The following is a 13,876-nucleotide window of genomic DNA, read 5'->3' on the forward strand; positions in this document are numbered from 1 at the left end:
GATTGAGCAAGTATTCTAATTGTTTGGACATTGTATTAAAGAGGTCCTATTCAGGCAAACTTTAGAAACTGTAACTCCTGATCCAACTTGATCTCTTTACTTCTGGCAGGGGACCATTCCTAGTAGCGCTGGGGAAATCATGGCACCCAGAAGAGTTTAACTGTGCTCACTGCAAAAACACAATGGCCTACATTGGATTTGTAGAGGAAAAAGGAGCCTTGTATTGTGAGCTGTGCTATGAGAAATTCTTTGCTCCGGAATGTGGTCGATGCCAAAGGAAGATCCTGGGAGTAAGTACTGGAAATCTCTTTATTCTGAGTGAATTTTAAAGCACAATTATTTTTATGAGCCCCTTCCATCATTTTGACTTTTTATTTTCCTCTTGCCTGATCCCCTCTCTGTTTTCATCACTATTTATTATTGTAAAGCAAAACTAAATAGACCTCTGTAGATAAGCCTCATGGGGTTAAGTTGTCTTTGGTTTTGTCTTACTGAGTGCTGGTTTGTCTGGTGAAAGTCTAGCCACTGTGGGGGAAAAATAATTTACTGTGGGTGTGCTACCTCAACAGGACCCTGTTAGCCCAGGAATGAAGAGGTCGTACAGGACCACACACATCAGAGTTCTTAGAACTGACACCTTCACTGTTTTAAATTAAATTCCATTGCTTTTATAAGAGCAGCATTTCCCTATTTGTCAAGGTTCAAGCACAGGGCACAGATCTCATAAAATATATAAAACAGGTTTATAAATGATATATTTTTCTTGAATGGGCATAATGTTTAAAAATATAACCAGTTTTATGAGAACTATACATGTATAGAAAAATAATAAAACCACACCTTTTATTTTTTTGCAAAGAGGGAGTAATTTAGGTGGCAGGTACATAATAAATAATAACGAATGAATGAATTTCCTACTCTGGAATATCCAGTTTATAATTACAAAGTAAGAGTCAGGCATTTCCTATGGAATTTTACTTTATTTTTTATTTTTATTATTATTATCTCTAAGCAAGAGGAGAGGAAATAGACAGACTCCTGCTTGCACCCTGACTGGGATCCACCCTGCTACCCACATCTGGGGCCAGTGCTCTGCCCATCTGGGGCCATGCTCACAACCAAGCTATTTTTAGTGCCTGAGGTTGAGGCTTCACAGAGCCATCCTCAGTGCCTGGAGCCAACACACTCAAATCAATCGAGCCATGGCTGTGGGAGGAGAAAAGAGAGAGAGAGAATGAGAGAGAAAGAAGTGTGAGGAGAGAAGCAGATGGTTGCTTTTCCTGTATGCTCTGACAAGGAATCAAACCCAAGACTTTCTGAAATTTTACTTTAGAAGCAGCCAAGTTGTCTGGTCTCATACAAAACTAATACAACTAAATTTGGAAATGGCATTGCTGAATTTTGATATTCTCAATATCAAAAATATAACCATGAAACTCTAAATTTATATCAATTAAAAGAAAAGTTAGCATGAATTATATAGAGTAGTCTTAATTTTAGAATATATCTTTAAATATGTCTGAAACTTTGAGGACACTTAAAAATTATAAATATACCACATGAAATTTATCTAAATTATTAATTTGTACAATATGTTGGAAACAGAAAGGTAGAATGATTCAGGCTGTGCCTTTGCAAATGACAATAAGTAGAATAAATTATTACTGTTATAGTATATAAATCTATTCTATGGATTCTAGAATACTTAATAAAAAAAAAGTCAAGTAACAGTGTTAGCACCAAATGAGGTTCTAGGAAATGGAGACCACTTACTGCTTCAGGGATAGTCCAGGACTTCACTAAAAGGACAGTTTCTCTGGATTGTGTTTGAGTTGGGTACCTATTAAAGAAGAACTAGTAATCTCATGAAGTATGTGCTGGAAGCCTTGGGGGATAGTTTGGTTAATTGGGTATTTGTTGTACATGAACATTGTAATCTTTTAGGATCTAAGCAACTGTCATTTCTTTCCATTGTCCTTCAGTAGTGAACTATGGCATTTTCTATGGCTAATAACTTATTCTATGTCATTTTCTTTTATTTTGACAATATATTTATTGTTAGAAAAAATATTTCACTCTAACAATTAGATAATACAGAAAATGTTAAGAATGAAAATAAAATAGCCTATATATTTACCAATCCCAGATAATTCCTGTTAACATTAGGATGGTTTTCTCCCAACTTGCTCCTTATTAGTAATTCATTTACAAAATAATAACCATATATCATATATAGCATCCTCTTTGTGATAAACATTATGGAAAGAGTCAATACGTATGTTAACTATTCTTCAAAAATTATTTGTAATGACTCCATCTCTTTTCTCTAAATCTAAAGAAATGATTCCTTGAGAAATCAACTTTCCAGGACTTTCACTAATTAAAATCTTGCCCTATTTCTTGATAGTTGGTATATTTAACCATGGGCCATTGTTGAGTAGAATCCATACTTTATGGTTCAAATTTTAGATGCTCTTTGGAGTGTATACTTAGTACAGCCACAGCTGATTTCTAAAACCCTAAGCACGCGTCAAACTGACTGGATTACCTTGGTTAGGTTATTGCTTCCATAATGCACCCAAGTATAGATTTGTTTTGGTTTTTAATGTTTGTCCTTTCTCCATGAGATTTTCAAAATAGTACTATGAAACCTTTATAAGTCCATGTTTCCTGACAGCCTTTGAGAAAAAGCAGGATGTGTTGTAGCAAGTGCCTTATTCATTTGTATTATAAAATGTTCAACACACTAATCATTCTTTAAATAAGTTTCCTCATAGTATTTGTGAAAAATACACATGTTATATAGTACATCAGTTTAGATGATTTGCAAGTCTGTCCTTACCTATCATCTTCTGTTACTTAGGAGAAAAGTTCAAGGCAAAGATAAAGCATATGTATCTACTTTGGCTCAGGTTAAAAGGGCTGTATTGGTTGAGCTAGTTGAGTATTTGTGTACTGTCATCTTTTTCTTTTTTTTTTTTACATCCCATTACCTTTCTGTAACAGGAAGTCATCAATGCTTTGAAACAAACTTGGCATGTGTCCTGTTTTGTGTGTGTGGCCTGTGGAAAACCCATTCGTAATAATGTTTTTCACTTGGAGGATGGTGAACCTTACTGTGAGACTGGTAAGCTTCTGAAGCTATTGGTATCTTATGGTTTTTTGTTGTTGTTTTGTTTTGTTTTTTGTATTTTTCTGAAGTTGAAAACGGGGAGGCAGTCAGACAGACTCCCGCATGCGCCCGACCAGGACCCACCCGGCATGCCCACCAGGGGGCGATGCTCTGCCCATCTGGGGCGTCGCTTTGTTGTAACCAGAGCCATTCTAGTACCTGAGGCAGCAGCCTTGCAGCCATCCTCAGTGTCCACCCGGGCCAACTTTGCTCCAATGGAGCCTCGGCTACGGGAGAGGAAGAGAGAGAGAGAGAGAAAGGAGAGGGGGAGGAGTGGAGAAGCAGATGGGTGCTTCTCCTGTGTGCCCTGGCCAGGAATTGAACCCGGGACTCCTGCATGCCAGGCAGATGCTCTACCACTGAGGCAACCGGCCAGGGCCTGGTTTCTTATGCTTTGAATGAAGGGAAAACATTAACCCTTATATTGCCATAAAGTTGAAAAAAAAATACTAGGCAAAATAATTTTCCTTATTGTTTTAGGAACATTTAATGTTACTGTGTCTGTGTATATATATACACCTAAAAACTATATTTAAATTTATGTGACTCTGTCAAAACACATATTCCCAACTTAATTAAGAGATGTGAGCATGTAAGCATTAGTAAAAAAATACTTTGCTTGAATCCGCAATAATTTACGGTTATAAATTCTACCAAATCATGTAGCATACACCAACCTCTTTTACTATGGTAAATAAATTTTGAGTGTTTATAAACATGGCAAATGCCCAATTTTTAAATATGATACTGATTTACTCTTTAAGACAATTGTCTTCACAATAAATTGGAAATCCTTTGTTAGTTTTACTAAATGGGAGAATAACCCTGGTTTGGATAGCTCCCTTAGTCAAGTTATTTTTAATAAACTAGGCTCTGAGGACCAATATACTACATGTGATTTATTACCTGACCTTTGGACACTTCCTTCTCAAAGGTTGTAAGTGGACTCTCCTAACCCTTATTTATTCATATTTCCCTTACTTAGATATTACTACTACTCATACATTTTTCAGAAAGGAAGTATTTTTCCTTTATCGTGCCTTCACTCATGACACTGCATTCCCCTGTGGAGTTCATTATTGCTCTTCCGTGAGTATCAGAGTGTGATGCTGGAGAAGGGAGTACTCCACAGGAGTCAAGTTAGAGTGGCAGCCAGCTTGCTTTTTTCCTATCATCTATCTATCTATCTATCTATCTATCTATCTATCTATCTATCTATCTATCATCTATCTATCATCTATCTATCTATCATCTATCTATCATCTATCATCCGTCAGCATCCCTCAGTCCTTTTTTGCTTACTCAATATCCTCTTATTTTCACCTTTCTCTTAGCTCCCTGGTTAGGACCAATTTAGATCTCTGTCAAACTCTCCACCAGGAAGGCCTGTGGAAATTCCAGCAAACTACCCTATGGGCTTTTTTGGGATAGGTTGGCTACAAGCTGTCTACCCTGATTCAACTAGAATAGTTCACATTTTGTAATGCCATTTAATTCTTCTGAAGAAAGAGCTATTTGTTTGTTTTAAAAGCTTTGCAAGACAGTTTGACTAACTGGCTGTCCTTATTTGCCAAAACATAGAGTATATAAAATTATCTAGCCTTAATATTATATTTAATATAGTCTAAGAAGTCATATTTTTAAAACCCCAAAATTGCTTACAGAAAGGGGAAAACGTTATTGAAGTCTTATTAAAATGTCACTTCTGGTCATCTTGATCTTTTTTTGTCCTTTTTCTTTAACCTCCCAGACTTGTTCTTAACCCATTCTTCCCCATCTTTATAAAGGGCCCAATGTCCTTTTAGTATCATAAAACCTAGAAATTATCTTGCTTTCTGCTCTTTCTCTTATTTTCCCTATATCCAACTTAATTAGTAAATTTTAAAATATACCCCCCAAGTGTATATTGAATTCATTCCTTTCAGCCACCACCACTAAATCCAGCTCACTCTTAGCCTTTGCCTGGACATTGTAATTGCCAACTACATGGTATATCTGCTGTTCCCCACCCCTGAAATGGCAGTTATGGTCATATTTGTTTAAATGTAAACCAGATAGTGCTTGATATCCTTCCTGGCTTCCAGTACAGTAAAAACTGTGCTCTTAACTGGGGCCGGCTTTGCCAACCTTCTCTCCTACTGCCTTTTCAGCCCCTGGCTTCTAGCCATACCTGGCTGCTCTGTCCTTTCTGAGCATGTTAAGATCCTTCCTGCCTCAGAGCTTGTGCTTGCTGTTTCTTGTAAGTGGAATGTTCTTCCCCAGTATCCCTGTGGTGGTTCCTCCTTTCTTTTTCAAGTTTCAACATAACTGTTACCCCCACAGAGAGGCCTTCTCTAACCCTGTAAAATGTTATATTACAGTGATTTTATATCCCCAGTTATTTTGTATTACATCCCTTTTTTCCCTTTCCTTCATGGTACTTTTTACAGTCTGAAATTATTCATTCTTAAAATGCAATGCATTATGACATCCGGTCCTAAGGAGGATCTAAGCCCCATGAGGAGAACCGTCACATCCATCTTCTTCCCCACTCTGCCCCGACCCATGTCCCGAGCAGTGCCTGGCACACAGGAGACTGGCTGCGCGTTGAACAAATAGTGCTAAGGAATACTGACGATTGCTGAGAAAGGTGGATCAGGTTGCACACGATAACCTGCTTTCTGCTCCAGCCCAGGCTGGATAGAAAATGGCAAAGGCCAAAAAGCTAGCCATGAGTAAACCGTAGTGAGAGTAGCTACATAAAAGAAAATTAAAATGCCAGTAAATTCTAATTTAGTAATAATTAAGAAACATCTTGTCAAAACTGCTTTCTTTAGAAGGAAATCTTACCAGTATTTTATAACTGTGGTCTGTGTCAAGTAAATGGTGTTCTCTGGCTAATGATTTTAAGCATGAAGTGATAAAATTGAAAGGAAAATATAGCAAATAAATAAATAAATAACAGCTAATATTGTAAAATAATCCAGCCAGAATTTAATCAAGGCACTTATCCATCCAAGTTTCCTGTGGCTTTTTTTTCTTCCTTACCAAGTCTGATACACTATAAAATTTGATAATACCAGATATTTCTTCTTGATTTAAGTTCCTAGTCTTACTGTTGCTAGTTATTGGAAGCTCTTTTGTATTGTATTGAAGCAGTAATGTCTGTTGACAACTTAACGGATTCTTTTATACATATTTGGGTATTTAACTTGTTGGAGAGATAAGAAATGTGTAACATGGAAAAAAAGAATAAAGGATGTCAAGTGTATAAATAACATTTATCAAGGGTAATAACCTGAAACATGCTTTGCATGTATCTCTACCAAATATGTATTATGCCATCTGAAAATCTTCTAGTTACTAGTAACTTTATCTTCATCATTTCATTCAATACATATTTTATTGCTGCTTTCTAGTAAATCATTTTAAAGCTGTCCTTTTTCTTCTTTTTTCCTTTTTTTTTTTTTTTTTTTTTTTTTTTTAGCAAAAGAGAGAGACAAAGAGACAGACAGGAAGGGCAAGAAATAAGAAGCATCAACTCATAGTTGAGGCACCTTAGTTGTTCATTGATTGCTTTCTCATATGTGCCTTGACCGGGGGACTCCTGTCAAGCCAGTGATCCCTTGCTCAGGCTAGCAACCTTGGGCTCAAGCCAGTGACCATGGGGTCATGTCTATGATCCCGCGCTCAAGCTGGCAACCTCAGGGTTTCGGACTTGGGTCCTCTGCTTCCCGGGCTGATGCTTTGTCCACTGCGCCAGCACCTGGTCAGGCAAAGCTTTGTCATGTTTAAAGTATGTCTCCTCCTCCCCAAAACAGACTATTATGCCCTTTTTGGTACCATATGCCGTGGATGTGAATTTCCCATAGAAGCTGGCGACATGTTCCTGGAAGCTCTGGGCCACACCTGGCATGACACTTGCTTTGTGTGCTCGGTAAGTAAACTCATTTCTGACCTAAAGGGGCACAGTGTGGCCAATTCTAGCATAAACACTCAAATGGAAATTACAGTACTTATATCTTCCAGTCTTTCAAACCTAAAAATGTTTTTACAGTGATTTTGAAAATTTGGGGCACTTTTAAAAATGATTTGGCATTGAATAAGTTGTTTATTCTTTAGGGAAAATTCTCTTTTTAATACAGTTTTGTTTACAAGGGGAAGCTCTTGCTTTCTGTTAGAACTGCCCATGAGCATTATAATTAACAAAGGCAATAGGGAAGACAAGAAAACATTGATGTGGATAGTTAACTGACTGCATCATCATCTAGCAGCCAGATGTTGACCAGGGTTTTCACTAAGAAACAAAGGAATGTATTAAAAAGAACTATCAAGTTCTCTATGCCTATGTATTTAGGGTCTTGGGAATATTTGGTAAAGCAGTGATTCTGTGTTTTCTGTTTGAATGCTTTGGTTCTCTGCAAACAAGGGTAGATTAAAAGCATCGATTAGCATTTGGGGGGAAAAATTATGTATAGTGTGACTTCTTAGGTGTTAATTTTTCATTAGGGCCAAGTGTTCTACTCCCAATAAAGAGAAATAATGATCAGTAATTTAAATAAATTAGAATGCATTTTAGAAAAAGCCATTCTTCATTACTCTTGAAAGATTATATCAAATATAGTAATTGTGAAATGTCAGGATGGCTGGCACAACCAACTAAAGTGCTATGTCATATTATCCTTTGGGTGAAAATCATATTCCCCTTCATGTGTGGTTGATAAAGTAATGATATTCTCTTATATAATGTTTTTTTTTTTTTCAGGTATGTTGCGAAAGTTTGGAAGGTCAGACCTTTTTCTCCAAGAAGGATAAGCCACTTTGCAAGAAACATGCTCATTCTGTGAATTTTTGAAAGTTCAGGAGAAGAGAAAGAAATTTGAAGAGAAAAGGAGAATTACAATTACCAATTAATTTAGATTAATATTTATATGGATTTCTGAAAAATAATAGTAGCCTGGAAGGGATAAATTCCAGCTTTAAAAACTAAATCTAGGAGGAAATATTTGACTTCATAACATAAAGAGACAGTTTGACATTTGTTACTACTTTTTCCCTGCATTTTCTGCCCATAAAATAACTTTTGTAAAAACCTATTTCCTGGTTGACTTTTAAATTCAGCTTAGAATAAATTAATGAAGAATTAAATTTTAGAATAAAAACTCCAAACTCTGTGCTGAAATAATTATGCTTTCCTTATTAGGTAGTTATAACTAAATCTATAAAAGTGAATATGCCTTATACTTTATCAATAAGTGAAACATTATATTTTTAAAAAAAAATAATGTTTATCTATAAAACAGTAAATAGGAATTTAAACAGAATCTTAACAGTAGCAGTAGTTTCCATTTTACACAACTATGTAAATTTTTTTATTCTACAGTTTATTTCAGTAGGAAAGGTCAATGAAATTTTTGATCAAAATGTGTCATGCCAATGAGATGCTATGTTTTTTCAGTCCTCTCAAATGCCACCACATAGCTTATGAATTTCAAATTTTCGCCTTTCATTAAAATCTGACCATTTTTATTCATTGTGTATGTTTATCACTTATAGTATTCAGACTCCCTTTTTCTCTCTTCTTTCATGCTCTGGTAAAGAGCTAATTGAATTACTTTGGACTGTAGTGCTTTTTCTTTAAAGAGAATGAGTAAAAAAGATTGTGAATAGAAATTATGGTAAATTAGAGGATTGGATCAAAAATATTCTCCCCAAATTCTCTCTTCTTGACAGTGAGTTAGTTTCAGAGTTGTACTACTGATTGATGAAGGTTTGAGAGCTCTGTTTGCAGAATAATTTTTTTCTTTAATTCTCCATTAGAAAAATAAAAGATTGGCTTGGAAATGTGATAAAATCTAGATTGTTTTTTCTTTTATAGTTCTTTCTCACTAATAAATAAACCACTTCCAGATGTGATCACTAAGTTTGGGAAACTTTATGCACAGAGGTTTGGTAGTAGAGAAGGGGAACATGATTAATTACTCAGACTGGCCCATTATTTGTTTTCTTCATTTGGAGGAAAAAAAACACAGAGATACCACATGAAGAAAGAGAAACAACTGTGGTAAAATTGTAGATTCTAAGACATGCCCATCTGCTTCTCCGCCCTTACCCCTCTCCTTTCTCTCTGTCTCTCTCTTCCCCTCCCGCAGCCAAGGCTCCATTGGAGCAAAGTTGGCCCGGGCACTGAGGATGGCTCCATGGCCTCTGCCTCAGGCACTAGAATGACTCCAGTTGCAGCGGAACAACACCCCAGAGGGGCAGAGCATCACCCCCTGGTGTACATGCCGGGTGACTCCTGGTTAGGCGCATGCGGGAGTCTGTCTGTCTTCCTTCCCCCTCCCCCCCAGGGCTTCTCACTTGGGGGGAGGAAATAATAGATTCTATTGACATTTTCCCAGTGAGAAAAGAAACTACAGCATTGATTAGTTTTTCTCATTGTTTCCAGAATGAATAAAAGCTCATGATCCCACTGAATTATAATTTAAATTTTTTGGGAGCAAGATGCTTTTAAATTTGAGATTGAGCCTCAACACCTTCCTCCTCCATCTCTCACCAGTGACTTCACTTCCATTGTGTATGTGTTTGTTATAGAGGGGAGTTTTAGGCTATATATTTATTTAACTTCCCTAAAAATTTTTTTAAGGCATCTGTCCTGAAAGCTGTTCATTTATGGTCTAGCAGATTTTAATTATATGCAGGTAATAATTAACTGGGGATAAAACAACCAGAAGGATAATACGAAGTGGCAAACACTAGTAGCAACCCCAAACCACCTCCTCACCCTGCATCTTGTAGGGAGGTAGGAAGTGTTTTTGTTTGTTTATTTGTTTGTTTTTTCTTCTAAGTGCTGAAACTGAATTGTATATTATTTCTTATTGCTGCTGAAACCACCTATAGATGACAAGCTGGCCAATATGCATTGTCATATCTCAATGCCAGTCTTTTGCTTTACACAGTATAAAATTAGTCGGTGGTTTTGTTTTGGTATGGTAGAAGTTTATCTTGTTGTTATTTAGTTTTACCTTACTGATTAAATGCCACAATAGTGTTTGATCATTGTTTTGGGTATTTCCTTCAAAGATTTTTATTTGACCTGAATTTCTTAGAAAAATTATTTTACACGGCCCTGGCCTGTTGGCCTGGCATGTGGAAGTCCTGGGTTCGATTCCGGTCAGGGCACACAGGAGAAGTGTTCATCTGCTTCTCCACCCCTGTCCTTCCCTCTTCCCCCTTTCCTTTTTCTCTCTTTACCTCCCACAGCCATGGCTCGAATGGTTTGAGCAAGTTGTCCCCAGGTGCTGAGTATGGCTCCATGACCTTGCCTCAGGCGCTAAAATAGCTCAGTTGCCAAGCAAAGGAGCAGCAGCCCTAGATGGGCAGAGCATTGCCTGGTGGGGGCTTGCCAGGTGGATCCTGGTCAGGGCACATGCGGAAGTCTGTCTCACTGCCTCCCTGCCTCCCACTTAATAAAAAAAAATTACCTTACATTAATATATCGTTTTTATTAGATATTTCTTTCTGCATATTATTCATAGATTATAATGTAGTATTTTTTCTAAATTTTATTCCTAAGAGGGTAACATTACGCCCTAATTTATCATTGTCATTGTGCTTTGTCCTTTTCTTCTGTGTCAATGCTTTATATTAGTTCCTAAAACAGTCCTGTGAAATAAATATTAATTTTAACCCAGAAGAATCTCTGTGTTTTCTGGTAAGGAATGCCATATTTAACACACCAGCATTACTCTTTTAATAACTCAGCCAGAGCACAATATTCTTCTGGTAAGCTCCCTGAATATTTATTTTTCTGATTATAAATGTTCCATGTCAATAGAATTCTTTAAATTATTACCTTTTTTACAGTAGAGCATTTACTTTTAATTTCTCTAGATGTATATTTTGAAAAGCTGTATTTAGTACAATACAGATTAAAATCATAATACACGACTTTAAAATATCCCCTATTTGGACTTCCCAGTTTCAAAATGTTAGTGTTAGGTTCAGATTTATAACATTTCTCTAGACTTAAAAGGACAGACTGTTCCCCACTGAAGTAGCAGCCTAAGAATGATCCTCTGTGCTTTTGTGTGTAGTAGCTGACATATTTCCTATTGGTTCAGGTTACATTTAGATTCTAAAAGTAAAACCTAATCATTTGATCAGTATTAAGACAAACAGAACTAAGGATTTCAATCTTCAAAATATTAGTGCAGCATTCTGTTTTAAAATTGTCTGCAACAAAAAGGTATTCATAGTATCATTTTTAAGGGTTACTATAATAGGATCACTTCTATAGAAAATTATTTCTTCCGCTCCCTGCTCAAGTGAGAATCAAGTCATAGCATGTTAACATTTTTGTGATGTTTGTTGTTTTGTCATTCCTATTGAAAGAAGAGGCTTTTCAGACAGGGAAGGGAAAACACTCTTGAGTAATTCTACACAAATCTAATGTGGCTTCAGTTTGCCACTCTTTATCCCCCAAATATTTTAAGGTATTGGGTTTGGATTTTCAGTGTATTATTTGCATTATTGATTAATCTCTATTTTGTTTCTTTACACTTTTACATCTGTATATATGTCTGTGCTGTTGTGCTTTTGGATGTATTTTCTAATGAAAAACCACATGAGACATATAATCAGGATAGTAATATCTTAATGAGCACATAATAAATAAATGGCTTCGGTGATGCGGACAGACTCCTGGTTTTCTTTTGGGGTGGCAGGTGGTTTCTATTAAGTTATCCTGGGAAAAAAATCCTGTTCGAAGGACAGGAAGAGATGTAATAATTCTCAGGAGAATACCGTTATGCTATTTGCTTATCAAAATGTCCCCAAAACAAAACATTTGAAGTTGTCATATTTATTTTACTTTCAACCATTTTTATGCTCTGCATGCAGCATATTTACACTAATGTTTATGAATTAACTGATAAATAAGGTCTTTGCCCTCTTAAAATATTTATTACTGAAATTATTTATTGGAGTAACCTGTCATATCAAGCATTATATTGTATCATATATCATATTCAGACAACAGGACATCTTTTACATTTCACATTTTTCATTCACCAGGGTTTGTTGCCACATGCTTAACTCACTCCGGTCTCATTAGCTAACTTTTCTATAGCTAGGTAGGCTCACCTATTCCTCGTTTGTTTATTGGTTTGAATAAGATTTTTTTTCCCCCAACTGTGTAAAGTCAAGAGGAATGTTTCTGTTGCAGGCTGTATACTGGGAATAAAAGACAAATTCAAGTCTATTTGCTCATAGTATATTAAACTCCAGAAGCCAAACTTATAAGGGCATCAAGTCTGCATCTGACATTTTAATAGCTGCTGTTTGGTTTCTATCAATCACGTCATTGCACATTAAAATGCACCTACAAAATAAGAGATCTGTCATTCCTTCGTTAAGAAACAGTAATCCAGTACAAGATTTATAGGCTTAAGGCTCAACAGTGTGTGTTCACAATAAATCCCCATTCAGTGCTCAAACCAGAACAAGCTTCCCTGTCGTTCAGTGTTTTCTGGTCAAATGTCCCCAATATAAGATTATCAAAGGTTTTCTTACAGAACTACATATAAAATCCTTTTTGCCTGCAAAAGCTTAATTTAGGTTGGCGGTTTCCTTTTTTCAATAGTCTCAGACAAGATCTTGGTTATATCAGAAACACATAGGTACTAATGTATTATTAGCCAGCCTGGTGTTAATTAGGGAGAATTACCAGAAATAGTTTGCTTTGTGAGAATTTATTACAGAATCACACTTGACTGATGGCAGAATAGGAGTTGCTGAGAGAGAGCAGCTCCCACTCATAACCACTAATTAATAGGGTGCCAAAATTCCGCAGAGAAGGTTTCATCCCAAGTGTGGGAGCCTCACAGGGAAAATGGTTCCTTTGCAGTATTTAAAATTTAAAAGAGGAAGGGGGCTGGGGCACATGGCTATCCAACAGGACTCTCAGACTGATACGGTTTTGTGTTATACTTATGAATGAAGGCATTTAACTCAGGAAGCACCAAGCCCAAAACTTTGTGAAAGAACCCCCTTCCCCCTAGAAGTCAGTAAGGGGCTGTATATTGATCCGACTCAGAAGATGTGCATAGTATTTTGAATGCGGCAAGTGTCTGATTATTCGCTCACTTGTTTGCGTTTTGAACTTTTTTTGTGTGTGTGTTCTGAACTTTTTACTCTATCCGTGATTGAGAAGCTGTCTGAGTAGGTGGCAAGATCGCATCAGTGATTAAAAAGGAAGGTGTGGCTTCCACACCTTGAACGTGAACTGGGGGAAAGCAAAGTGTGTTTAGTGATTGGCCCAGATGGCAGAGCTCTGGGGAAGCCGTGGTGAGTGTGCCAAGTTTTGTAACTGTGTTTGTAACTGTGCAGAGTCACACACATACAGTAAAGCTCGGAGCTGTTTTAGTGTAGAAGAATAAAAGAGCTCCATGTCAGAAAACCACTGGGCACGGACTGCAGGGAGAAAAACAAAACAATTTAGAATTCACAGAGGATGATTTTTCAATTTCTCTTCAGGCGAATATAGTTCCCAAGGAAAATGACTTCTGTGCCAGGTTCATGAATTGATCGGCATGGCCTCTGATGCATTGCAAGGGACAAAGTTTCTGTTTAATAATTAGGTTCCAAATTAGTTCTTCATCATCGTGTTCTAAACTGTCACATTTGCTCTCTAGTTCAAATATATTATACTTAGGTTTGTTTTTT

General features: G+C 36.7%; 1 protein-coding gene across 11 annotated transcripts in view; it reads left to right on the top strand.

Annotated features, from left to right (window-relative positions):
* The window catches only part of PDLIM5 (PDZ and LIM domain 5), a 307,613-nt gene extending 295,766 nt beyond the window's left edge, over positions 1-11,847 (top strand). For all 11 annotated transcript variants that reach the window (XM_066385696.1, XM_066385693.1, XM_066385697.1 and 8 more), the window contains 4 exons: positions 110-290; positions 3,007-3,127; positions 6,973-7,088; positions 7,917-11,847. In XM_066385696.1, coding sequence (XP_066241793.1) covers positions 110-290; positions 3,007-3,127; positions 6,973-7,088; positions 7,917-8,006 — 508 coding nt within the window. In that variant the 3' untranslated portion in view covers positions 8,007-11,847. The remainder of the gene's footprint in view (positions 1-109; positions 291-3,006; positions 3,128-6,972; positions 7,089-7,916) is intronic.
* Positions 11,848-13,876: the final 2,029 nt, after the last annotated feature.

This window comes from Saccopteryx leptura, chromosome 5 (assembly GCF_036850995.1).
Source record: "Saccopteryx leptura isolate mSacLep1 chromosome 5, mSacLep1_pri_phased_curated, whole genome shotgun sequence".
Lineage (NCBI taxonomy): Eukaryota > Metazoa > Chordata > Mammalia > Chiroptera > Emballonuridae > Saccopteryx > Saccopteryx leptura.